Source organism: Leishmania braziliensis, chromosome 27 (assembly GCF_000002845.2).
Source record: "Leishmania braziliensis MHOM/BR/75/M2904 complete genome, chromosome 27".
NCBI lineage: Eukaryota > Euglenozoa > Kinetoplastea > Trypanosomatida > Trypanosomatidae > Leishmania > Leishmania braziliensis.
Window position 1 is genome coordinate 881668 of NC_009319.2, and position 25094 is coordinate 906761.

The following is a 25094-nucleotide window of genomic DNA, read 5'->3' on the forward strand; positions in this document are numbered from 1 at the left end:
CCTCCACACGACTCCCTTATCGCACCTCACCCCCTCCATCGCCTCAGTCCACTAGCTCATCAGCACCCGCCATCTCACGTTTCTCTCCGTCCCTTTCTTGCAGTCTTCTACAGTGCAGCAAGCAGTCTTCATTTATGATGTTTTCCAACAGGCCCATTCCACCATGAACAAGCGAACAGACGCACACACAACCACAGCTCACGCCACGCCGCTGTGTTGCACCACGGCAAAGCCCGAGTCGTCTCGGACAAGACGCCCTGCCGTCGAATCAAACCGCGCGTCCAACGGACTCTTCTCGGCCTTCCTCGCCCCTTCTTCGGATGCGCGATGGGCGCCGGACGGACTCAGGTGAACCGCATGTCTCGATCCGAGTGGGCCGCGACACCGGGGGCCTGCTCGAGGACAGAAGCGGTGGCTGCTATCGTAGGGGGTGACACGAGGCAGCCCAGGCGCATGCCGGCTAAGCCCAGGAAGGAAATGGACCAGCTGCAGGTCAGGGCTCTCTGGGACCCGGTACCCTGTCTGTATGCCGTGTCTCTAAGTCGCCTCGTGGCGCGGCATCCCACAACACGTCGAGACTCTGTACACTGGAATTTGGGGGACGCGCTGATGTCATTCCAGGTGCTCTCGCCATGCCTCCGGCATCTGTGCCGCATCGGCCAACCCGATCGGATGGAGAAGATGCCGCATGTTTTCGCACGCATGCACTTTGGCGCGGACTGCTGTGCATTTCCTTGCCGCTTTTTCATCGATTACACGTGCTCTCCTCAGCTCTGCGTGCCTCGCTCGAATGGGATACGCCATGCAGGCTCTGTGCTTGACAGCGCTCGCACTCCTTCCTTTCTCTTGTTGCATCCTGAAGCCCCTTGCAGGACGGCGTTGTGGTCCGGGTGGGGGAGGGGGGGTCGCTGTCCTCATCCACCGTTTCCGTCCACGCGACGGAGCGCGGGTCCGGATGGCTGACCCGCATGTACTGTGGCAGGTGGGGACGTTACTATGGGTCTATGACAGCACCAATACCCCGCTTTCTCCTGGACCCGCAAGCCCTTGACAGCAGTGGGTGGGCCAGGCGGATGGGGCTCATAGATGAACATGTGCCAGGGCACAAAAAACCCTATAGCCGGTCGTCTTGAAGGGGCCCAGGGAGGAAGAGGGGCAGCGATAGAGAGCCGACAGGGGAAGCCCATGCAGCGCAAGCGAGGTCCGGGGCGAGGTCGCTGCGCACACAATCATAGCGCAAAATGAAATGCACTTCGATCCTCGAGAGATCCTAAAATCCTGCGTGGCATGGCAGGTACAACGCCGGGCCGGGCATCCTCCTAGCATAAGCAGCTGAGAGCAGAGGCTCTGGCAGGGGTGGAGCACCACAACGCTAGCTGAGCACTAGGCAGCACGTCATCTGCGCTCCATGGTGCCACTGCCAGTATAGTCAATAAGTCCTGACTCCTAAAGAGCATCGTGCCGCTATTACGCAACGCCAAGGGAATGAGAACAAGAAGCTTACGAGGATGTGGAGGAAGAAAAGGAGCTGCACCCAGTAGGTGAGCGGAAGAAGGAGCACTGTCACAATGGCCCGGACAGCGGCGACACACTGGTGATCAACAACACGAACAGGATAGAGGAGTAAATCGGGCCTCCGGGGGCTGTGCTTGGCACCACTCGACCGCACTCTGTAACACACGCCACACCACCAGCCATTGCCACCAACACCAGTGCGCCTACGGCTCCTCGCCGTCGTACGCGTAGTACGCCTTGTTGTGCATGATGAGCTGGTTGCCTACAAAGTAAAAGCTGTCGCTCGCCGCCTCGAATGGACTGGCAATGATGGCCTCCTCCCACTCGGGGCTCAGGCTTGGCATATCGTAAATGGCCTCCCACGTGTTCGTCGAGTGAGGAATACAGAAGCCAAATTCGAAGTCGAAGGACTTGATCAGCACATTTCGAAAGTAGTGCCGCTCAATCATGCGGAACTTCGGCACTGGCGCATCACCGCTGATTCCGAAGACGAGCTTTGCGCCGACGGCTGACTTGCGCAGGAACGAAGGGGCAAAGCGGTAGCGGATCGTGCGGACAGCCGCAGCCTCCTCCTCGGACAGCTGCGCCGCGCGGGCCAACATGTCCCTGACGTTCCCATTCCCGGCGCCATTCGGGGACTCCCCGATAGAGAACAGTACTTTGTTCTGCTCGATATCACGAATGGTAAATTGGTAAAACTCGATGCCATATGTGTTTGCCGTGAGTGGGCACAGAAACCGCTCCGTTGGGGCAGTGAAAGCCAGCACCTGCGCAGGGGTGACAGACGACGAGCTCATGAGGAAGGAAGGGAGCCCTCTCCAGGTATCACCAACGAACAATACAACGAGGATAGAAATATAAAGAGAAGGCTCGTTTTATGGGCGTGTGCGTGTATATGAGCAATCGTGCATGCGAAGCTAGCTACGTGTGATGGGGGGTAGAGAATAGAGCAATACGGAGCGCGGGGTGAGTGAAGTATGGCGACGGTTCGCTGTCGCGCTAGCCGGTGGATAGATGGGGATCCAGCTGATCGATGACGCCAATGCCTAGCGGGGATGTATGAAGATGTGCTTTGAGAGGAATTGTGGAAAGGGAGGGAAAAAGAACGAAGAATGAAGATCAACCGCAGCTGCGTAGATGGGGGGAAAGAGAGAGAGAGAAGGAGGGGGAGGGCAGAGGAGAGCAGGAGATGTGCCCGAGGTAGGCGCGGTGAAAGTGTGCTGAGGGAATGTGATCTGGCAGGAGGACAAGGCAAAACGTCGTCAAGCAGGGTGTAAGACAACGAGGAAGAGAGATGAAATGGACGCCATCGCTACTACCTGCCTAAAATGTCGCTAGCTAAAAGAGCTCACACCCTCAAAGGATGGCGTTGCCCCGCGCAGCTGGGCACAGCATCAGCAGTTAAACGGGGTGTAAGTACAGCCAGGCAGAGTGCAAGAGGGGCAGCCTCACGCACGTTCAGCAATGCTCGTAAGAAATGCTTTGCACAGAAGAAGCGCTTGCCTTGACCCCTGTCTAAGGTCGGGAGGGAGGGGGGAACGAGACCACCGACCAACACGCACGCACGCGTGGTTACGATGGTATCTCGAACAACGGTAATGAGTCTAACGAGCGAGGGGTGCCTATTTCGAAGAGACGGAGGGGGGGGTAGAAGGAGAAGCGAGAGAGGCATGCGCACACAGCCATCCAATGAGAGAGAGAGACATACATGTGTATGTGTGTGTGTATGTATGGAACCACGGAATTCGGTAAACCGGAAAGCAAAAGAGAGGGGCAGAGCGAGATGGGTGGCCGACAAGGTATGAAGAAGCGAACACACACACACACACACACAAACAAAGAAGAACCAAAACACATAGGCCGACACCCCCCCCCCACGCCATCAATGCAAATGTGCACACGCGCACTAACATGCACGCACGCACGCACACGTCAGAAGAGAGAGACGCGTGGCACTACGTTGACGAGAGCAGAACGCGAGAGAACTCTCCCAAAAAGGACACGCAGATAACAAAAGAGAGCGACGAGGTGGTACAACTTACACCTCAACTGTGACCTCTTCGTCTATTGCCGACCCACCGTCGGAACCACGAGCGGGGAAGCATAGTGCGTCGTATGCACCGTTGTGGGCATGATCGCGCGCTTGACCGTGATGCATGACAGGAAGATACCTAGTGACTGCATCTAGCGCGTCTCTGACGGTTGCTAATGGCTCCTGCAAACCATGCCCACGGTCCAACACCGAACAAGACACTGTGGCGTTCTGTTCCATTGCCTGCTGCAGCTCTGCCAGCTTTCGCCGCTCGCGCGCCAGCTGCCGCTCCACCTCGGCCACTGCCTGGTCGTACCGGGTCGACTCGAGCTCCAGTTCGTGCTGTTGGTGCTGCAAGGCGGTAAGGCGCTTTTGCCGCTCGGTGCGGAAGCGGTACGCCTCCATTTCCCATATGTAATTCTCCTCATCAAGGATGGTCTCCAGCTCATCAGCTCGGATGACGGCGCTGTGTGGGATCGACGCAGCCACATGTGGTAATCCGTTATGTAGAGCAGAGGATGCCGCGCGAGGGCGATACACCTGCTGTTGCTGCGGCGCGCGCTGCGATAGCGACGGGCCACCACTGGCTTGCTCACAAAAGTTGCTTTGGTGGTCATCGTGGTGAGAGTAATTGAGGCCAGCTGCCGGTGCCGCGTACACGCCACGGCGACTCGCCGATCCGGAGCGTGACGTCAGTGGCGGCGGTGCACTCAGCGGAGACGGCGAGTCGTGCGGTACGCGCCACCGCTGCTGCATTGACGGCGGCGGGGACGCTATTTCATAGGACGACCTCCGGAAGCGATCGGAACGCGACCCGGACGGTCGAGCACGGAGCTCCGGTGGTAGTGGCGACGGCTGCGGGTACGCGTACGGCGGGACAGCAGCCTGCGTGTTGCCTTGCGCAGAACGAGATGTACATCGTGCAGGCATCTGGGGTCGCGGGCTCTCGGCGTTGCCGCTCCCGCCATTGGCCCAGTTCCCGGCCGGCAGGGAGGATAGCGTTGTGGCGGAGGTCCACAGTGGCAGACTGCTATCGTTCAGTGGTGCAGGATGAAGCTGCTGCGGCAGCGGCTCGCACGCGAGGTCGTCACCTGCGGTGGTTTGTCCTTGGGCCCCCTTTGCAGGGGATGGCGGTGCGTTAACGAGGAGGTTAGGCGATGGTGCGCGGCGAGTCGACGCTGAGGCGCTGGACGCCATCGATGCGGATGCAGAACCTGCGCCACCCCCTCTCCTCATGGTTCTGGGGTCCACTGATCTAGAGTTACCCTGCCACGATATTGTGGGGGAAAGCGTGCCGGCTTCGGTGGAGGGACGCGGGGAGGGGACGGTTGCCATGGAGTCACCTCCATCGCGACTGCCTCGCCCGTTGTGGTCTCGCCCATCCTTGGCTATTTGCACGAGGTCGAGAACATCCTCCGCATGCAGCCCCACAGCGGCGCCTATGGTATTCGGCGCAAACAGCTGCCCATGCACGAAGAGCTGCTGCTCCTCCGGTGGTATATGGCTAATGCGCGCGAGATGGTGGCGCAGCTGCTTGCCAGAGAGCCGCTGCACGTCGCCTTCAAAGACGAGGTGATAAATGACGCCAACAGCGATGTTTCGAACACGAAGGGAGGTGCGCGGACGTGGCAAGCAACGGTCTCTATCAGATGATTGCGAAGGCGATGCGTAGTGCGTCATTAGTGAGAGGGCCGGGAGGGTGTAGGACGGTGACTACGCTGGCAGGGATGTCCTTCTCTTCTACCACCCTCGCTTCCTCCGTATACGAGAGTGTATAGGGGCTGAGATCGAGCAAAGACCTCGAAGAGCGTCTGTGTGGGTGGAACAGGGAGAGGTGGGGGGAAGGGAAGGGTTGAGGACGCTATATTGCTTTATGCGGGTGTGTGGACGTGTGTTGCTGACCTGCCACATTCCCTCTGTTCGTGACAACACCGCGGCGATATGAATGAGGAATGAGAAAGCAAACGCGTGTATGTGCGAGGCGCGAGGGAAGCCAGCAAAAAAGCGGCAAGGTAGGAAAGGGAGTAGCGCATGGATGAGCTGGCGGAGAGAGAGGGGGGGTAGGGGCATCCACACACACACACGCGCGCGCGCGCCCATCCACCCACACCTGCGGGCAGCAGTAACCCCAATAGCCAGCGCACATGTAGGGCGAGCGGGATAAAGAAAAGCAGAGGCCGAGACACGTGAACACCCGATGAAACCAAAGTGCAACCCCTGAGCTTCAGGGGACAGACAGAGACACACACACATGTACAGGCATCACCCATCACAGCTCCAGGGAGAGAAAGAGAGAGCGGCGTACGTACGTGTGGAGTGCATACATGCCGTATGCATACGCTACGAGAGAGAATGAGCACGTTGACTCTTGTTTGGTTTGTCGTATTCGATTTAGTCATCATAATCTCTACCTCCGGGGGCTTTCCTCTCACGCTCTAGTGCTGCACCGGCGTGCGCCACATGCGAACGGGCGTGTAACTCTCGTGTGCCCAAGCCGCAGCCGTGTGCTGTGGTACCGCAGACACAGTCTACTTACCAACACCAGCACATCCACAGAGAGAGAGGGAGAGAGGGAGACGAACAAGGAAAGAAGCGTTACATGCACACTGCTTCACCACTGACGGCAGCGACCATCGACGGTTCAGAGAGGAACAGAGGGCACATGTGAGTAAATCAGAGAGGAAGAGGTGGCGGTAAAAGAGGATAAAATACAACAAAGGTCCGGGAGAAAACGTTCAGAGAATGAGAAGGGAAAGGGGGGGAAAGCGCAGCGTGTGTACTACTTCAGCATCACAGCATCCGCAGCGACAGGGGGTAGTAGTAGTAGTAGACATTATCGCAAAGCGCCCACGCATGAAAAATCTACAAAGTACTCGTACTGTGTGTCAGGAGTAAGAAAAAATGGGCTTCTCAGTAGGAAAGTGCCGAGGAGGCCGTAACGAATGGGAGCACCGTCGGAGTGCTGAAGAGCGCGTGGCTGTCCACTATCAGTTTGATGGCGTCTGTGTAGATGGGTGGGTGAGTATGAAACCTCCGAGGGGAAGGAGGGAGGGAGGGGAGCTCTGTGCTCCACCTCTCCATTCTCTTATGTCCTGCCACGCTCTGTCTCCCTCCCCGAACCCAACGCTGCGCGAGAGCAGCAGTCCAGTCACAAGTCCGCAAGGGAAGCCATACGTGAGAGTAAAACGCGCCCGCAAAGAACGGGAGAGGAAGGGACAGCAGTGCTACGCCACGCTCACGAGTCTGCGTCTTCCTTTCCGTCTCGAAGTTGTGGGATAATACACGTGCTGTTGCTCCTCCTCTCTTAGCGTCATTTGGGTAGGGAGTCTCTCTTTTGCCTTTCCGCGTCATTCAACGCGCGGTTTGAGGTCGACATCACGAGACAGGTGCACACATATGCCCATGCTCATGTTAATACAGGAACACGCGAAACTGATGCTCTCGGCAGCTCTCACAGGTGTGCCGTGGGATACAAGCGCTGCTGGAAGGGGTAAAATGCGCCAGGGTTCATCAGGTTGTCCTTGTCCAGCGCAGTCTTGATCACCTCCTGCACATCGATGTGTGACTGGCCGTGCTCTCCGACGACGAGGTGGACCTTTCCCACGCCGATGCCGTGCTCCCCAGAAATCGTGCCTCCGAGCTCGATGGCGCGCTTGATCATTTTCGTCTCCAGCACACGCAGCTCCGCCATCTCCTCCTTGTGGGCAAAAGGAACGACCAGGTGGTAGTTGCCGTCGCTGATGTGTGCGCAGATGAAGCACTTCTTGTTCATCTTTGCAAACTCGGCCTCCGTGTACTCGATAATCTCCGTCAGCCTCGATATGGGCACGCATACATCTGTGCCGAACACCTTCTCCTCCTTGCCGCGGCAGCGCATCGCGGCAAAGTAGCAGGAGCGCCGCGCCGTCCACACGTCCCCCATCTCCTTACCAGACCGCAAATAGTGCATCACCTTCGCCTTCCCCACCTCCTTGAAAATGTTCTCCACGCACTTGTAGTCACGCTTAATGTCACTCAGCCGAGAGTCATTGCCAGTGAACTCCAGCAGCACAATTGCCATCTCTGGAAGCGACATCTTGCTGTAGCTGTTCGTTGCCTCAACGATCCCCTTGTTCATCAGTTCGCATCGCAGCAGTGTCTGCGGCACACCACGCTGCCGCATTGCGACGACAGCCCGCACTGCATCACCTGTGGATTCGAAGGCGGCATAGCCGCCAGCGGAGTACTTCGTCAAGGGGAACAGTCGGAAGCACACCTCGCACACAATCCCCAGAGTGCCCTCGCTCCCAATGTACAGCTGCGTCAGCTCAAGCCCAGTAGACGACTTCCGCACAACCTGCCGTGTCTGCACAACGTCACCACTCGGCGTCACAACGCGTAGGGAAATCACGTTCTCGCGCGTCGTCCCGTAGCGCAGCGTCGACATCCCGCTCGCGGACGTTGACACCATTCCGCCAACGGACGGGTTTGACGCAGGATCTGGCCCGAACAGAAATCCCTTCTCGCCCGCCGCATTGTTCAGCGCCTTCTTTGTCACGCCAGCGCCAACCCATACACACGCATTGTCGACGTCGAAGTCCATGCGGGTGAGTCCCACTGTGTCAATCACGACACCGCCAGCGTAAGGAATGGCTCCACCCTCGATACCAGTGCCAGTGCCGCGCGGCGTCATGGGCACCTTGTGCGCCGCGCAAACCTTTACTACGGCCACGACCTCCTCCACAGAGCTCGGCTGTACCGCAGCGGCAGGAAGCACATGCATGTGGTACGAGTGATCCTTGCTGTACACATCCAGCTTGTTTTTACGTACTTCCAGCTGCCTTTCAGGATTCCTCAGAACCTTTCGAAGCCCCGCGATGCACGCCGCGTACTTCGCCTGCCGCTCCTCGAAGGTGCCCACATTATACTCGCCCTGCTTCAGTGGGCCCGTCATGGTGATTGTGCCACCAGTAGACCAAAGGGAGGGAGAGGGGTGGCGAAAGCGGTGAACAAAACGCAAAATGGTTATGTATAACGAATGGGCGGGCTGCGCTGCTGATTCGCCTTCCGTGAAAAAATGTGTCGAGCGATAGGCCGCCGAAGGAAGGAAGAGCTCAGCTACACGTTCAGCAGATGCGCCGTAGAAGAGCAGCCTATATAGGGTGAGCTTTCCGCTGTGCGAGGGCAAAGCGAGAGATCCACTGGCTGGATAGACGTATGTATGGGCAAAACAGGCCCATGCAGCACTCTAAAGAGAAGAGCGGATATGCAGAAAAAGATTCAGTAAACGCTGGTCGGCGCGCCCATTCGCTGCCGTGGTACACGAGGGCAAGCCCCCCACCACACACCCGGCCTCTCTTACACAGGGCCCATCGCGTGGCGCGAAGCAGCCGTGGACGCGCGCGCCGCAGCAACACGCCGGCCCAGCCACCCGAGCACGGCCCCGCCAGGACCACCCCGAGGGGTGGCGCAGGCTCCCCACAGAGAGAGAGAGAGAGCGGGGGCACTGGGCCCTACGACACCACGCACTGAGGTGTCTCCCTGTTGTCGGGGTGTGAAAAATAGAGAGGCAAGAACTACTGGCGGACAAAAAGTATAACGAGGTGCGTATGAGGTGCGTATGAGGTGCGTATGAGGTGCGTATGAGGTGCCACCTCTCTGTCTGACGCTGCACATGGGCACCCTGGCGTGGAACCGGGAAAGGGGGGAGGAGGGGACAACGATAAGGCGATACAGAAAGAGAAACAGCACGAAAGAGAGCAAGACGGAGGGCGTAGCAGGGCTACACGCGCAGGCGCACGCAGAGCGTTGGAAAGGAGAAGGAGAGGTGCGCTGACAACCTTCGCGCGCCTCTGCGCTCGGAAAAGAGAGGGAAGGGAAAACGAAACAAAAAGCGCACATGTCTATCTCACTTGTCTATGCCAGGGAACGCATGTGTAGGTCGCGAAGTTCGTATCGCCAACGTCATCGTGCGTCTGTGCCGCCTGCTCATCGTCCTTGAGGCTGCTGTGCTGCTCGCTGCACCTTCTTGTCCCAAAGAAGAAAACCAAGTGCCACGGCGTCCCTGTGGCCTTCCTCCGTAGCAAGTGATCAGTAGCGTCGCCTCCACCTTAAGCCTCGATCTTCACGGACCATGGGCTAGGCGTTTTGCCGTACTGGATGTCTATAATCGCCTGCAGGAAACGACTCGCGTAGCTCTGTGCAGGGAACGGTACGCTGTACTCCTTGCCGCGGTAGGCAAGCATGTTGACGGGAGACACGACGAGGGCCGTGCCGCATCCGAAGCACTCAATCACGCGACCCTCCTGCAGCGCCTCTATCAGCTCAGACACGTAGTACGGACGCACAGACACCTCGAATTCGCCCCACGAGCGGGCAAGCTCCAGGATCGAGTCGCGCGTCACGCCGGGCAGGATCGTCCCGTCCAGTGGTGCGGTGACCAGCTCCGTCTTGCCCTCCTTCGTCTTCCACATTGTACAGAAGTTCATAAAGCCGGCCTCCTGCACCTCATCCTGGGCACCGAGCCACAACACCTGATTGTAGCCCCGAGCTTTCGCCTCGTCCTGAACCAGCAGCGGGCCAGCGTAGTTGGCACCCACTTTTCTGCCTCCCGTACCTCCAGGCCACGCGCGCTTGCGCGTCTCCTCCACGAGCAGGCTCACAGGCTTGATGATCACCCCATCCGAGTGGCCCTCTGGAAGCGGGTAGTACGGCCCCACGGGCGAGGCAATCACGAAGAGACGCACAGACCTTGAGGGAGTGGCGCCGAGGCAAGCTGCAGTACCGATCGCAGCCGGACGCAAGTACAGGGAGTAGCCGTGTTCCTTCGGCACGTAATTCTTCTCTGTCTTCACAAACTCTGTGATGATCTTCAGCATTTCTGCCTCGTCAAAGCCGGGGAAGCACAGGGCGTGCATGCTGTCGTTGAAGCGAGCAACATGCCGTTCAGGGCGGAACAGGCGCAGGTTCTGCTTCCCCAGCTTCTCACCCTTCGAGACCTTCGTGATGTCATCAATGTCCGCATACACCTTCATTCCATCAAAGCACTGTGTAGCGTAGTGCAGGCACGACGTCTGCGGCGGAAACGAAAAGTTGGCGAAAGGAACGATCTGCGGCGCACCCCACTTGCCGTCCTCGTAGTCAATGAGAACCATGTGCGGGCTGAAGACGGTGCCGAAGGCGACCCCCTTCATCGGCGGCAGCGGCGGTGGGTTGGTCACCAGCTTCTTGGTAAGCGCAGCAGCCGTAAAGGAGGCGACAGGGGCCTTGCTGTCACACGCCGCGCTACCCTGGCGCCATAGTCGACTAAGGAACATAACAAGAGATCTAGTGCGCTTCGAGAGGAGAGAGATGGTGATGATGCAACTAAAGAAAGTGGTGAACAGTGGTGACTTTAGTACTCGTTGATAATACTGAAATGGGCCTCTGCGTATTGTTGGGAATAAATGAGTGATGTATCTGAGAAGAGTAGACAGGCTTTGCCGATGAATACTTGATGACCTGTCGAGAGGAAGAGAACGAGCGGTGCAGCACCATAGTGTGGGGGGGGGGGGGGGGGGGCAGCAGCAATGACGAAGAAAGACACAGGAGAGCGTGAAAGCATGCACACACAAGATACCCAGGCAGTCGCCACTGCGAGCACGCAACACGCTGCCGCGAGCCCCAATGTTAAAGCCAGCGACTATGCGCCGTATGCGAGCTAAACTGTACCGCCCTCCAAAAGTGGTGGGGGGTAAAAACCTCCCTAAAGTGCACGTCAGTGTATGGACAAGCGCACACCCGCCCGTATGCGCATTTCAGCTTGCACGCCAAAGGCAAGTGGAAGGACGGGGAAGTGTGGGAAGGCAGTGGCCGACTCGATCACTGTCGCGCTCCCTCTCTTTGGTGTTCATCTTGCTGTTTTGTGTGTATGTGTGTGTGGCGCGCGCGCTCTCTCGCTCTCCCGTCGGACGCGCATGTCCATGGGCGGGTAGACAGGCACATGGACTCTGGTGTTTGAGCGTGTGCGTGTATGCTCGTGAGTGCGCGCCTCCCTTCTGCCTGTTTAGGTGTTGCTAACCAAGTCTGCTAGGCGATGGAGGACGGTGCGTCTCCGACGCCCACCCGCCATTGGGTTCGCCGCGGGTGAGTCGCCGACGGATGGGGCGCTGAGACCACTACTGTACATCCCCCCCGCGCCAACGCCGCCCGGCAGCCGATCATCCTCCATAACACACGACGACAGCAGCCCGATTGGAACGAGCCACAATAGGAGGAAGAAGCCCATAATCAGCAGCGCGGACGTATAATACATAAGTCGTAGCACATACCAGTACCACATGGCGCTCTCCACCAATACCGCCAGAATCGTCCCCAGCACGAGCAGGTTGTTCACGCCCGACACAAAAGGGAAGGTGCGCATGACCCGCAGGTAAAGCACATTCACGAAGAGGCTCAGCAACGAGCGCCACCAACTCATCTGATCCACAATAAAAATAGACACGTGCACGATAACGTTGAAGAAAATGAGCGCACGAAGAGTCCACTTGGCGCGCGACGGGTGCTCTTCCGCAACTTCGGCTACGAACATCACGGCACACGCGAGGCCGAAGGCGATGAGGGCAATAGCGACGGCCACCATCAGCGTGGAGACGACGCGGAATGGTCCGAACGACCTGTATGCGCGCTTCGGAGGTATCCACCAAGATTCATTCTCCTCATCGTCGTAGTTGTGGTAGCCTTGTCGGCTCATGATGTGCCACTTTCTTTAGACTCACCTACACACAGGCACACTTGCAGAGATCGCCTCGCTTAGTGAAAACCTTCCAGTGAGTCGCACCTGCCGCTGGCCAGCTCCCCTTGTACCGACGTGCTGCTATTCTGGTTACTCCCACGATGTGGTACAAGCCGCTAGAAGCGCGGGTGCGCGTGTATCTGTCCGCTCGTGTCTGTCAAAGAGTGAAACGGCGCTGTTGGGATGATTTTCCTGCGCTGCGAGTAAAGCGCGCGTGCAGTTTAACCCTACGAAGGTCTGCACTTGGGTTGCAGCTTTTCATGCGGTATGCCGCATGAAATGGGCAAGTCAGCGTTGAGTACGTAACGTGTTGGAGGTTTAGTTCCCGGAGGTGGTAAAGAAAGGGGGGAAGGAGAAGAACGGGTGAGAAGATAGCCGAGATCGAGAGGGACAGTCGCGTGAACAGAAAGCATCTGCGAATGAAAACAGTTGGGGTAACCAAAGCTCCACCGCATCACATCTGCTGAGCTCCCGCAAGCACGGTCGAGCCACCTACACCCCTCAAAGCGCCGTCGCTGTTCGCATTCTTTTCATCCTCTCGCTGGGTAAGGGCCACTTTGCAGATTCGGAAAGACGCGCACCACTACGCAGTCCATACACCTCTCGCCAAGCGAGAAAGAGAAGCACAGAGAACAGAGACGCAAGAAAACAAACCACTTCACAAGCGCAGTTGTTGTCCGCTGCACGCGTGCCGCTGCGGGGACACGTGAGCAGAAGTCACAGGGTGGTTGGGGAGAAGAGAACAGTGGACAAGAAGCGCAAACTAAGCCAATTTTTCTGCTACGTCCAACATGCTCATTCCCTGCCCATTCGCTGCCGTGGTACACGAGGGCAAGCCCCCCACCACACCCCCGGCCTCTCTTACACAGGGCCCATCGCGTGGCGCAAAGCAGCCGTGGACGCGCGCGCCGCAGCAACACGCCGACCCAGCCACCCGAGCACGGCCCCGCCAGGACCACTCCGAGAGGTGGCGCAGGCTCCCCACCACTGGGCAGCGGGGGCTAGCGGCAAGGCGCTCGAGTCGCGCTGGCACCCCCCCCCCACCACACGCATGCTGCAGGCCTGCTCACCGACACATACGCGCCAGCAAGATGAGATCACACAGTAATGTGATGATGCCGCTGCAGTGCAGTGATGGCGTTCGTGCTCACCACATACAGCCCTTGATGGACTCAGTGATAGATGTACGTAACTGCGCGGTATTGCTTATTCCCCTCGTACTCCCTCCTCCCCCTCCCAATACACACGCCAACGAAGCACTGCCCCAAACGTACAGCGCTGGTTAAGCAGTGAGGGGAAAGTTGGGTAGCGTTTTTCCTGCTTAGAAGTCCTCTGAGAGGGAGAACTTCTTCGACGTCCCCTCCGCGCTCATCACGCCGGCCTTCTGGTACTCGCCCACCTTCTTCTCAAAGAAGTTCGTTTTGCCCTGCAGCGAGATCATCTCCATGAAGTCAAAGGGCTGAGTCGCGTTGTAGTGCTTCTCCTCGCCCAGCGACACAAGCAGCCGGTCCGCGACGAACTCAATGTACTGCGCCATCAGCTCGGCATTCATGCCAATCAGCCGCACCGGAAGCGCGTCGCAGATGAACTCGCGTTCGATGTTCACCGCATCCACAATGATCTCCAGCACGCGCTCGCGCGGCAGTTTGTGCTTGATGTGCGAGTTGTACAGCAGACACGCGAAGTCCGTGTGTAGGCCCTCGTCGCGCGAGATGAGCTCGTTGCTGAACGTCAACCCCGGCATCAGACCGCGCTTCTTCAGCCAGAACAGCGCGCAGAAGGATCCGGAAAAGAAGATGCCCTCCACTGCGGCAAAGCCGATCAGCCGCTCCTGGAAGCTCGCGCTGCTCCCAATCCACCGCACAGCCCACTCCGCCTTCTTCTGGATGCATGGGATCGTCTGGATCGCGTGCAGCAGCCGCAGCTTCTCCTCGCTGTCTGTGATGTACGTGTCCAGTAGCACAGAGTATGTCTCTGAGTGGATGTTCTCCATCATCAGCTGGAATCCGTAGAACGCGCGCGCCTCCGGCACCTTCACGTCGCTCATGAAACGCTGGGCAAGATTCTCGACGACGATGCCGTCGCTCCCGGCGAAGAAGGCAAGCACGTGCTTGATAAAGTGCCGTTCCCCGTCGTTCAGCGCCACCCAGTCCTTCATGTCGTTGCCCAGGTCGATCTCCTCTACCGTCCAGATGCAGCTCTCCTGCTCCTTGTACTTGCGCCAGATATCGTGGTACTGGATGGGGAAGAGAACGTAGCGGAACGGGTTCTCCTGCTGCAGCGGCTCCTCCTCCGCGTTCGTCCCCTCGGCAACCTTGTCCGCCAGCAGCACCTCGGCGCCGGTCGCGATTGGCTTTATGACGAGATCCTCCGTCTTGGCAACATCGGCAGCCGCGCCGTCCATCGACGTGCAAGCCACTTCCACTTCTGCATCCTCCTCGCGCGGACGCTTCGCAGCAGCCGTCCCGTTGGCTTCGGTAGACGACATGGTGATGAGCAGGGATTGCACGGGTCTGAGGAAGAGAGTCTAGAGATCTGCGCGTGGGCGTAGGAGTATCTATGGAGTTGAAGAAGAGAGGAAGAATTTGGCTAGAGCGCACTTGTGGGCGTATCTATGAAATGCAGATGTGGAATATCAGAGAGAGAAAAGAGGCGAGAGATGGCGGCTTGTGCGTGTGTGTGTGTGTGTGTGTGTGCGTGTGTGTGTGGGCGGGAGGGAGGGGGGAGGGGGCGTTGAACGAAGTGTTTAAAGTCCGCGAGAGGAAAATTGAGAAGCGAGAAGACAAGGATGAGTGCCCTTTATGAATGTACATGCGCACGCGAGGAGTGGCATAACTCACACACTCAGTCACTCACAGCGAAAGAGACCACGACGAACGCCGACCCAAACGCGAGGGAGAAAAGCGAAACCTCAAGCGCGGAGGGCAGACACCGACCCCACCCTCCCCCACCTCCGCCTCTCCAAGGGCGAGGAGAGGGGAGCTGAGATGGACACGGATAGAGTGCGAGGCACGCATACACAAACAGCAGCCCTTACCACGTCTTCATCGTCTTTATCGCCTTTATCGCTGTTTCGGAGGTTTACGTGTGCATTGCGCACCTTTCGTATGCTTAAGAGAACTGTGGAGTAGCGCCAGGGAAAGAGAGCGCGATACGGAGGGAAAGGAAGACCAACATGCCATCACACGCGCACGCCTCCAAACATACCCGCTTGGGTTTTCGCAGATCCACTCATATGGTAGATGATGAGCAAAAAAGGAAAAGAGAGGTAGATGGCGGGAGAAAGGGAAGACGGCCAAATTGTAAGATGGAGCAAGCACGAGGAGGATGGATGCGTTACGTTGGAGAGGCTCAGCAGCGACGCACACAAAGAACAGGGACATCGCTGTCCACCATCACCACCCAACCATCATTCCTGATTTCTCTTAACGCCCTCTGCACGCCTGCCCTCCATCTCCTTCAACTTCATCACTCATGATGAATTCAATGAAGTGCGTGGTCGCTTATGCGAGCCCTTACGGATGCCTGCCGCTGCATCGCCCTCCCCACCTCTCTCCGGGATGGCGCACTCGATGGCCACGATGCGACGCGCTGGTGTAGCGCCATATGTGCCGCCGGCGGAGGCGCGCGACTTGCGCGCTCGCCTCTTCGGTGTCGCCTCGGCCTCGTCTGCTGCCGCCCCGCTGGAGGACTGCGCTGACGGCGGTGTCCTTTCGGTGAAGAAAAATGGGCCTGGTGCCGCACGCGGTGGGCGGATACCGATGCAACGCATGGCAGCCGGCTCAGAGATGAGCAGGACTGCTTGTCCTGGTACGATCGACTCGTCCTCAAGGCACCGCGCTGTCACGCGCAGCTGCTCATTTTCGGGGATGCCAGTGCGGCACTTGTGCTTCGCAGCAGCAGCAGCAGCAGCAGCGGCGGCTGGAGTGGAGGCACTGACAACTGCGTCACCGCTGCTCGGCTCCACCTCCTTGTCCTCCTGCGACACATTGTCGGTGCCGGACACCGAAGCACCCCCGAGAAGCAATGCTGCCACGTCATCTGCGTTGCCCCTGGCTGCCACCGCTGCAGGCATGGCCACTGTCGGCACCCGCACTTGCATGCATGACGTGAACGGTGACGCCTCCGAGACACCGGCGCAGATCCCGTGCTGGAGACGTGCTGCGACAAGAGTTACCATTATGTTCACCTGCACATCACCGCGTGGGTTCACCTGAAGAGCCGTGTCAGCGTGGACCTCGGCGGACTTGATGTGAACAATCACGTAAGGCGTCGACGAAGAGGATGGTGACGTCGGAGCCGCATAACTATCAAGTGAGCTGTGTGCACTGTGGTCTTGCTTGCCGCCATTGTGGGCCTCCTGCTGCGAGAGCTCCTGTTGAGCGAGGTCCTCTGCGGATGGCTCGTAAGTGCGGTGGAGCAGCTTCTTCAGCAGTGTCGCATGCAGGATGCTGCGGTCACGCAAGTGGTGCTGTGGAAGCACGACGGAGACGACCTTGGCGATGGCGACGGCGTCGGTGAAAGTAGCGCAGCCTAGAGAAAAGAACGGCGCCGGGTCAAGCACACTTGTAGTCGCATCCACCGCGGCTGACTTGGACGGCGCTGCTTTCTTCCCCCGCTGCTGCCCCATCAACTCTTGCCTGTGATGTGTGTCAGTGTACGTCGCCAAACAGGTCTGCGTGAGTTGGCATATGGGCAAGCGAGTGAGTCTCTCTGTACACAGCTGGGGGGTAACAGGGGGACTTCTGCTGTTTTCTGTATACATACATACATATGTACATGCATAGAGTGTTTGGGCGAGTGAGAGAGAACGAGAGAGGCGGGGATGAGAAGGCGTAATGCATTCGATGCGAGAGAGAGGAGGGAGGGGAGGCACACGCGATCCAGCAATGTACAGGCCCCCCCCCTCTCCTCCCGACACTCATCTATATGCAGAGACAACGTGCCTTCTTCGTTGCCCAGTAAGGAGAACACTGCCCCATCACGGAGCCCTTGAAAAGGAAAAGAGTGACACGGCCGTTGGCAAGGAGGAAGACATCAGCGGTAATGGCAGCGGGGGGAGGGGGGAGGGTGGGGGTGCCGGGCGTGCGCGTCCCAGCATAATGTCCCTTTCGTATCCGGCGCGTCCAGCCCCGCTTCTCTCTTTGTTTTGCTTGCGCAGGTGCGTGTGCCTGACCGACACACGCGTATTTCGCCATGGAAAGCAGCAGGGCTGTGGAACAGAGACGTCCGCTGTCTCATCTACTTTGAAATACATGTGGGAGAGGGGGAGAAAAGAGATGCATCCCCAGCCACCCCATCCGCCACGCAAGACGCGGATTGCAGAAGAGAGCCTGCTCGTCCTTGCATGTATGAAGAGGGAATAAACTGACCGAGAGACGAACATCAAATACAACGACGAAGCAGCACACACACGCACGAGCCACAGCGCTCCTACTCCTAAGAGCGCGTACGCACTCATCAACACACGTGCCAGGGGAAAGAAATACTTTTCGGACTAACTCTACATAGAACTCTTGGCGGACAGCAGCAACGTACTTCCAGCCGGAGCGTTGGTGAAGGTCAGCTCTTCATTCCCCCGTCTCGCCGCCCTTCTGCCGGTTGCTGGGGGAGGGTACTAGCTCAGTCTGCCTTCACCATCCGGGCCAATTCACGCAGTCCTCGTGCGGGAGGCGGTCGCAGATGCTGCCGTGATCCCTGCCGCCGCAGCTCCGTCTAAACGCCGCCACTCGAGCGCACATCATCGTCGTCGGTGTCCAAGCCTGTGGGGGCTGTCACGTAGCGTAAATGCATCCTCACTGTTCCAGCGATAAAATCAGTCGCCACTGCGGCGGCTATTCGGCGGGCGCTCAAGCATGCGATCCTAGATGTCATGGACCCCAACGATCTGGTCCGGCGATTCCTGCCATGATCTCAAGGCGCAGTTGTAGTACTCCTGCGTCAGCGGGTCCCAGAACATGTTTTGGTCGAACGAGTAGAACATGTCACTGCGGTCATCGTAGACCCAGTCAGTTGCGCCGGCGATTGGCACGCCAAGCTCCGCGGCGGTAAGGTAGTTGGAGTCGTGCTTTCGGTTGAAGAAGCGGAGAAACATGTTTTGGTGCTTGCGGCTTTGCCGATAAACCGGTGTTGCACGCAGCTTGTGTGGTAGGCTCTGTTTCTGCCTTTTCGAGGTCAGTGAAGGCTGTGCCGTTGCCATCTGCGGTCCAGCGCTGTACTGATGACCTGTGTGTAGCAGTAAAGAATTCTCTGGCGATGTTCTCTGCCGGTCACGACACTGGCGTTGGTCATTGCCGCTATCGTCCGCCGCCGCGGTACCGACGCTCCGCTCACGCGTCACAAAGCTGCTGTCCGTGCTGTGCCCTGACGCGTTGGATGCCGCCGTCGTTTCAGCAGCAGGAGCGCGGGCACGGCCATCGCCAAAGGGAAGCGTCGACACTGACTGATGCTGTAGATGGCGGCGAGATCGACTCTCTCTGAGCAAAGCAGAGCCCCCATCGTTGTCTGCGCCGCCCGGCACATCGGCAAAGAAGACATGTAGCTCGCTATCCTGCACAGAAGGCGAGTCACGAGCCGACTTTGCTAACGTAGTCGCTGTGGCACTGTTGCGCCCATGGTCACTGTTGTGATGAGCTGCGTTGCCGCTCGCACCGCCACCCTCGCAGCCGCCTTGATCGGTACGACCTCGATTGTTCGAAGGGGCTGTAACGGCACGGTCGGAGACAGTCACTATTGCGCCGCTTGGACCAGCAGCGGCAGCACTCGGCTGCCCCATGGGCTGATGTTCATCCAGAGGCAAGGTTGTTCGGATGGCATCCGGGGTACTGCGAGCACAGCTGTCACCACCATTGTCACCTGCAACGCCAGCAGTTGTCGGCGAGTCCAGCATACGCACAATACTCTCTCCAGCTTGAGCTCTGTGGGAGAGTCGGCGACGCTCTGTTAGAAGGTGGTCGCGCGATGTGACACGGATGTTGTGGATGTAGCTATGCATGCACAGCGCGAGCACGAGCAGTAGCCCATGTACGGCGACAGAGCCGATGTGCAGCCGGTACCCGTAGCGGTAGCGCACGTCGCACGCACCGCCTGGCACGCGCTCGCCATCGCAGGTGCGCCGCAGACAAGAAGTATAGGAGTTAAACAAAATCAGTGCCACAATACCGCTGCAAACGCTCAGCAGGAAATCAAAAATTAGAAGGACAAGTGCACCACTACGGGTCGGGCGAGCCGTGATCCACAGGCTCAGAACCAGCGCCGCCACCTCGCAGAGGAGCTGCAGAGTCCCCATCGTCCACAGCGCCCCGCTAAAGCGACGCACGAACCCCGAAGATGCATGGCACAGTGTGGCTCCCGTGACAGGGTCCACGACGGTCCACTCCAGTCGCGAGCTCTGCCACGACGTGCACGTGTGCAGGGGCGGATTGCGGCACGAGAAAAACAACCCGACGGACAAGAACGAGTTGTTGCTCTGCACGCTTAACCACTCCGTTGTGAACGTGCTGAGGACAAGGCAGAAGACAGAGAAACTGAACACAAGCAGCAGCAGGATGGAAAAGCGCCAGAGGACGTTCACAGCGTTGTACTTCTGTTCTTTGTAGAGAATAAAGCTCTCCAGGTCGTGGCGGCTGTAGGACTTTCGCTGATGCGGCTTCAGGACGACCATGCTGCTGCCCATACGGTGGCGGAGGACAACCACGGCGGGAATGTCGGGCATTGAGTCGCGCGGCTGCTGTTCCTCGACAGAGGTCAAGAGTAGTGTGTCGACTGGAGCTGCCTCGGTTACTAAACGGTCAGAGAACTCCTCAGCAACGTGCTCTGCGGAGAAGACCTCGTTGTCACGCAGCGGAGAAACGTCGGCTTCTCTGGCAGAAGTGCCACGACAGCCACTGCCTGTACGCCACTCTGCAGTAAGGCGGGGAGAGCTGGTGAGAGGAAACACATCGACCGGATCAACGCCGACGTCACCAACCCTAACGGTGGCGTCACTTCTCCTATTGCCGTCTCCGCCACCATCAACCCTGCTCGCCCGGGCCCCCTCCCGTCCGGGGACCTGCGCTTTCAACGCATTATCAGCTGCAGAGGATGCGCCATTGGCAGCGCAAGCTTGACTCCCGCTGCTGGTATTCAGAGCACCGCTGTCAGCGACATCATTCAGCGGCACGGTCGACAACATTTACAGTGTGAAGCAGGAGGAAGAAAAGGTAGCGGTGGGTATAGCGGTGAAAAGACCAGTGGCGGCAGCAGGAGCAAGAGATGCGGATGATGTAGAGGTCTACATCAAAACGATAGAAAAGGGAAACTCGACGAGCAACTATGATTTGACCGCACCAGAGGTAGAGCCTCAACAGTGAGAGTGATGAGAAGATGTAGGAAGGAGGAGCAGCAGCAGCAGAGATGACTACGGATAGAGAAATATGCAGAGAGAAGAAAATACGACCGCGCCTCCGCACGATTGATGGCATAGTACAACAGAAAGAGCCAAACTTCAGATTGGGGCACCGCGAGGTGCGAAGGCAAAGATGCCGGCAGATCAAGCAGCAAATGCGCCTCTCAAAACACAGAGAGGCACACACACACACACACACACACACACACCACCATCACTCACGCTCATGACAAGGGGAGAGACACCTTTCGTTTTCTTCCCCCACTGCCCATTCGCCGCCGTGGTACAGGAGGGCAAGCCCCCCACCACACCCCCGGCCTGTCTTACACAGGGCTCATCGCGTGGCTCGAAGCAGCCGTGGACGCGCGCGCCCCAGCAACACGCCGGCCCAGCCACCCGAGCACGGCCCCGCCAGGACCACTCCGAGAGGTGGCGCAGGCTCCCCACCACTGGGCAGCGAGGGCTAGCGGCAAGGCGCTCGAGTCGCGCTGGCACCCCCCCCCACCACACGCATGCTGCAGGCCTGCTCACCGACACATACGCGCCAGCAAGACGCCACCCAGGACCTCGCCGCAGACGTCGGTGGCCATACACCGTCCTGGCTTCGCTACGCCGTTGGTGCTTGGCCCGGCCACCTCCAGAGGTGGCTCGGCGTCGGCAGGCATAGAGGGGGAGGAGGGCTGCTCGGCCTCCCCACACACAGAGAGAGAGATGTGTAGAGAATTTGAAAATCAATAGAGGAGCAAAAGAGGCAAGCGCGACAGTGAGGGGTGTGCAGGTCAGACCCGCTGTCGGGCTTCAGAGAATGGGGAAGAGGAGAGAGAGAGAAGACGGGAAGGCAAGACGCTTTCAAAAGGAGGCAAGGGAAAGAGGAAGCACATAAACGATGGAAGAATGAAGCCGAAAGAAAGCGAGAGAGACTGCCGCCACTGCTTGACGCGTCTGCCCCCTCCCCCCCCCCCGCCTCCTTTCTCTCTTCGTACTCGATATCGACGAGTAGGGGAGGGAGGTCGTATAACAGGAGAGAAAGAGCGAGTGTAGAAGAGAGATGTATGAGTGAGTACGGTCATAGAGAGAGAGAGTGGCGTCAGAAGTTACAGCATACGAGTGAGTGAAGCTGCCATGTCTCTCATTTCGTTAAACTCAGTGGAGTTCGTCCGCCTCTGGAGACGCAAGGGTACGTGTGCAGGTATACTTTCGCGTACTGCAGCCTCTAGCCGTCATGTAGCGGGGGAGAGGTGTACACCGGTGGTTGAGCGCAATGATGCGCTGCCTTTCACTTGGTTTCTGTCCATATCGGTACAGGTGAAGACACAAGGCGAGCCAGCAGGGGAGAGGGGAGGAAGAGGTACGAGGTAGGAGGGACAAGCACGAAGCCTGGCATTCCAGCGAAGTGTCAGCATGACCTACATAAGTCGCTGGTTCAGCAGAGGCATTTTAAGGAGTAGGGGAACTCCCTTCGGGGTAGTTTTGCGTGCTCTCCATGCTGTTCCCTGTCATTTCTTCTGGTAAGAGGGGGGCACATGGACGGCAAGACACAGCAGCAGCAGCAGAGGAGAGGAGAGGAACAGAAGACAAAACCCGACGACCCGCCATCATCCGAGAAGAGACAGAAAATGAGCGAGAAGAGCGTTGATGAGGGAAGGGAAAGGCAGCATGCTGAGCGCGCACGCCAGCGACTACACAGGCGTGGAGCTGTGTGATCTGGCGTGCGGTGCCGCCATGCTGCGTCATCACGAGGGCCTCTACCTGAGCGCTACAGCCCGCTTGACGCGTGAAACGGCGTCAGGGCCTTGACTCGACCTTCCATGTCGCGTATCATGTCATGAATCTTCTTGATGTAGTCGAGGTGAGTACGGTAAGTGCGCTGCCGCAAAACAAGATTGTAGTAGACGCGAGCCAGCTGGCCCTGCAACTCCTGCTCTGCAAGCACCACGTCCACCTCTCTCCGGGTGAGTCGAGATTCCATCGGCGACAGAAAGCGAAAGAGCGAGCGAGGGGGGGATGGCGTGTAGGAGGCTGTGTGTCTGTGTGAGGATGTGGGTGTAGCCTGCTAAGAAATGTCCTCGTCGCGAAGTGAGACGCAGAGGCCAAGCGCGTTGTCTTCCGCACACCAAAATAAGGGGGAGAAGTGAGGTGTTATGAAGGAGGGAGGGAGAAGTAAGCGAACGCCACGAGGAAAAAATGGCAAGGCGACACACCAACTCCTCTCCTGACCTCCCGTGCTGGTCTGTCGTCTGCGGGGTGGTGACTTTGAGTGTGGCCTTCATGGCACCTCAACCGTCCATCCGCTGCTGAGTGTTTGTCTTACAAAAATGCAACGCACACACGAAGGCCTACGGGGGGGGGAACGTGTACATGTAGGTTAATCCTGACGTATACCGTAGGCATGGAAGGACGGAGGAGGGAGAGAGACGAAGGAGTGGGTTGTGGAGATGCGCGCCAAGAGTCCAACACACGAAAAATCGTTTGCACACATCCGCTCAATCCACTCCCCAACCTTACCATAACAACTAGCAACAATGCTCAATCATGTGTGCGCGTCTCTGCGCATCTTCTATAAGCGCAACCATCGCACCCTTCACGTTTGCTCTCGCTCTCTCTCTCTCTCTTGGTGCTACCATTGCTGCTCAATTCATTCCTCGTTTCGTGCTTTATTTCGGTCCACTGATGCCCCAGTGAAGAAGGCAAAAGTGACCTGGGCTTTGGGGGGGAGGGAGGAGGGAAGAAGCGCAGGGGACGAGAAAGCGACACCGAGAGAACGTGTATGCCACGATTGGCTCGTAAAACGCGTGCTGGTGAATGGCCTTCTACGAGAGTGTAAGCGAACCTGGAAGCGCCGGGTAGTAGAGTCGATGCTGACGCCTGCGCACACGCGTGCCACCTCAGGCGCACAAATGCGCATTTAGACAAACACACCCGCGAATCCGTGGTTGACTGGGAGTCAGTGAGTGGGTCAGGCGCAGGGGGAGGAAGGGGTGACCACTATCAAAGCTTTCGCTGGTCAGCGCGCCCATTCGCTGCCGTGGTACACGAGGGCAAGCCCCCCACCACACACCCGGCCTCTCTTACACAGGGCCCATCGCGTGGCGCAAAGCAGCCGTGGACGCGCGCGCCCCAGCAACGCGCCGGCCCAGCCACCCGAGCACGGCCCCACCAGGACCACCCCGAGGGGTGGCGCAGGCTCCCCACACAGAGAGAGAGAGCGAGCGGGGGCACTGGGCCCTACGACACCACGCACTGAGGTGTCTCCCTGTCACCAGAGACGCTATTGACGAAGCAAACGAAAAAGAGAGAAAGCAAGGGAGAAAAAGGGGGGCTACCAAAAGCTACAGCAAGCCTTGTTCGGCATATGTGCTAGCGTACACGTACAGCCAACACGAGAGCCATCGCCGATTTACGAGGACGGGCTGACGCGTCGATACGAGCCTGAACGCACACGCACACTCACACCACCGCATCCCGAGGGGGGGAGGGGGGGAGGCTGAGTTTTTCGCTTTTGCTAACCTACTGGATCTTCGTGTCGGGATGCACAGCCTTGGGGTACGACGCCACCCAGCGATCCTTGTTCACTTGCGAGTAGTCCCAGTGCTTGGCGCACTCCTTCGCCCACCACACCCGCCGCATCATAGATGTCTCCTTGTTGTTCGCCACGTTCTCGTACCACAGCGGGGCGAGGGACATGCCAATACAGAAACCGAGCACCGAGAAGCCGCTGAAGGTGGAGAAGAGCACAAAGTACGTGTTCCTGCGCCGCATCACGACGTACCACGACCCAAGAAGTGTTGACGCTGCAGACAGAGTCAACGCAAAGGTGAGCTGATAGCGCCGCTGCCTAAACTGCTGCCCCCATACACCACCCTCCTTCTCGAAACGGCGCATGTCGCTCGGCCACATCATCGGCAGATCGGCTATGAGGACCTTGCGGCCCGTGTTGGTCTCGTTGGCGCTCATCATGGGAGGAGATATGCGAATGCGCGGCGCCTGTTGGGCAGAGGGAAAGCGAGAGAGGTCCTCAATTTTTGCTTTATGTCAAGTGCAGTCACAGACACGCAGAGCACAGTGAAACGCGGAGACTGAAGGCAATCGGTGCGCGCCGTTTCTCTTCTTTTTCTTCGTCGATGATCCGTATCGCTCACTTGAGAAAAACAGCACGAGTAGTTGCGTTCGACGAAGTCCTCGTCGAGACGAAAGTTGTGCTCGCACAGATCCGCTTTTCTTTTCCCCTTTATGTATGAGTGTGTTTGTGGGGGACTGACGCGTGAGTAAAGGTGTACAGTCGTGAGTGCTTGCGTCACCAATTTGTGCTTTTCCTGCCTGTCACAGAACTGAATTCCTGCTGTCCCAGCAATGCGGATATGCTGAACTGGTGCGTATGGAAAGGGTAGCGAGGGAGGGAGAGGAAAGGC

At 58.2% G+C, this 25094-nt stretch overlaps 10 protein-coding genes across 10 annotated transcripts; all 10 read right to left on the reverse strand.

The window, feature by feature from the left end:
* Nucleotides 1-1718: 1718 nt before the first annotated feature.
* Nucleotides 1719-2312, reverse strand: LBRM_27_2180 (conserved hypothetical protein; the record flags this gene model as incomplete). Its single annotated transcript, XM_001565921.1, has 1 exon — nucleotides 1719-2312. The coding sequence occupies one exon, from the start codon at nucleotides 2310-2312 to the stop codon at nucleotides 1719-1721; it is 594 nt and encodes a 197-aa protein (XP_001565971.1).
* A 1241-nt stretch (nucleotides 2313-3553) lies between these two features.
* On the reverse strand, nucleotides 3554-5227 carry LBRM_27_2190 (conserved hypothetical protein; the record flags this gene model as incomplete). The annotated part of the gene is made up of 1 exon (XM_001565922.2): nucleotides 3554-5227. The coding sequence occupies one exon, from the start codon at nucleotides 5225-5227 to the stop codon at nucleotides 3554-3556; it is 1674 nt and encodes a 557-aa protein (XP_001565972.2).
* Nucleotides 5228-6998: 1771 nt separating this feature from the next.
* On the reverse strand, nucleotides 6999-8480 carry LBRM_27_2200 (D-lactate dehydrogenase-like protein; the record flags this gene model as incomplete). Its single annotated transcript, XM_001565923.2, has 1 exon — nucleotides 6999-8480. One exon carries the CDS (start codon nucleotides 8478-8480, stop codon nucleotides 6999-7001), a length of 1482 nt encoding a protein of 493 aa, XP_001565973.1.
* A 1156-nt stretch (nucleotides 8481-9636) lies between these two features.
* On the reverse strand, nucleotides 9637-10842 carry LBRM_27_2210 (putative branched-chain amino acid aminotransferase; the record flags this gene model as incomplete). The annotated part of the gene is made up of 1 exon (XM_001565924.1): nucleotides 9637-10842. The coding sequence occupies one exon, from the start codon at nucleotides 10840-10842 to the stop codon at nucleotides 9637-9639; it is 1206 nt and encodes a 401-aa protein (XP_001565974.1).
* Nucleotides 10843-11570: 728 nt separating this feature from the next.
* On the reverse strand, nucleotides 11571-12257 carry LBRM_27_2220 (conserved hypothetical protein; the record flags this gene model as incomplete). Its single annotated transcript, XM_001565925.2, has 1 exon — nucleotides 11571-12257. One exon carries the CDS (start codon nucleotides 12255-12257, stop codon nucleotides 11571-11573), a length of 687 nt encoding a protein of 228 aa, XP_001565975.2.
* A 1363-nt stretch (nucleotides 12258-13620) lies between these two features.
* LBRM_27_2230 (putative ribonucleoside-diphosphate reductase small chain) lies at nucleotides 13621-14787 on the reverse strand (the record flags this gene model as incomplete). Its single annotated transcript, XM_001565926.1, has 1 exon — nucleotides 13621-14787. One exon carries the CDS (start codon nucleotides 14785-14787, stop codon nucleotides 13621-13623), a length of 1167 nt encoding a protein of 388 aa, XP_001565976.1.
* Nucleotides 14788-15771: 984 nt separating this feature from the next.
* On the reverse strand, nucleotides 15772-16929 carry LBRM_27_2240 (conserved hypothetical protein; the record flags this gene model as incomplete). The annotated part of the gene is made up of 1 exon (XM_001565927.1): nucleotides 15772-16929. The coding sequence occupies one exon, from the start codon at nucleotides 16927-16929 to the stop codon at nucleotides 15772-15774; it is 1158 nt and encodes a 385-aa protein (XP_001565977.1).
* Nucleotides 16930-18162: 1233 nt separating this feature from the next.
* Nucleotides 18163-20013, reverse strand: LBRM_27_2250 (conserved hypothetical protein; the record flags this gene model as incomplete). Its single annotated transcript, XM_001565928.1, has 1 exon — nucleotides 18163-20013. One exon carries the CDS (start codon nucleotides 20011-20013, stop codon nucleotides 18163-18165), a length of 1851 nt encoding a protein of 616 aa, XP_001565978.1.
* A 2428-nt stretch (nucleotides 20014-22441) lies between these two features.
* LBRM_27_2260 (hypothetical protein, unknown function) lies at nucleotides 22442-22654 on the reverse strand (the record flags this gene model as incomplete). The annotated part of the gene is made up of 1 exon (XM_001565929.1): nucleotides 22442-22654. The coding sequence occupies one exon, from the start codon at nucleotides 22652-22654 to the stop codon at nucleotides 22442-22444; it is 213 nt and encodes a 70-aa protein (XP_001565979.1).
* A 1538-nt stretch (nucleotides 22655-24192) lies between these two features.
* LBRM_27_2270 (conserved hypothetical protein) lies at nucleotides 24193-24639 on the reverse strand (the record flags this gene model as incomplete). The annotated part of the gene is made up of 1 exon (XM_001565930.1): nucleotides 24193-24639. One exon carries the CDS (start codon nucleotides 24637-24639, stop codon nucleotides 24193-24195), a length of 447 nt encoding a protein of 148 aa, XP_001565980.1.
* Between the last annotated feature and the right edge of the window lie 455 nt (nucleotides 24640-25094).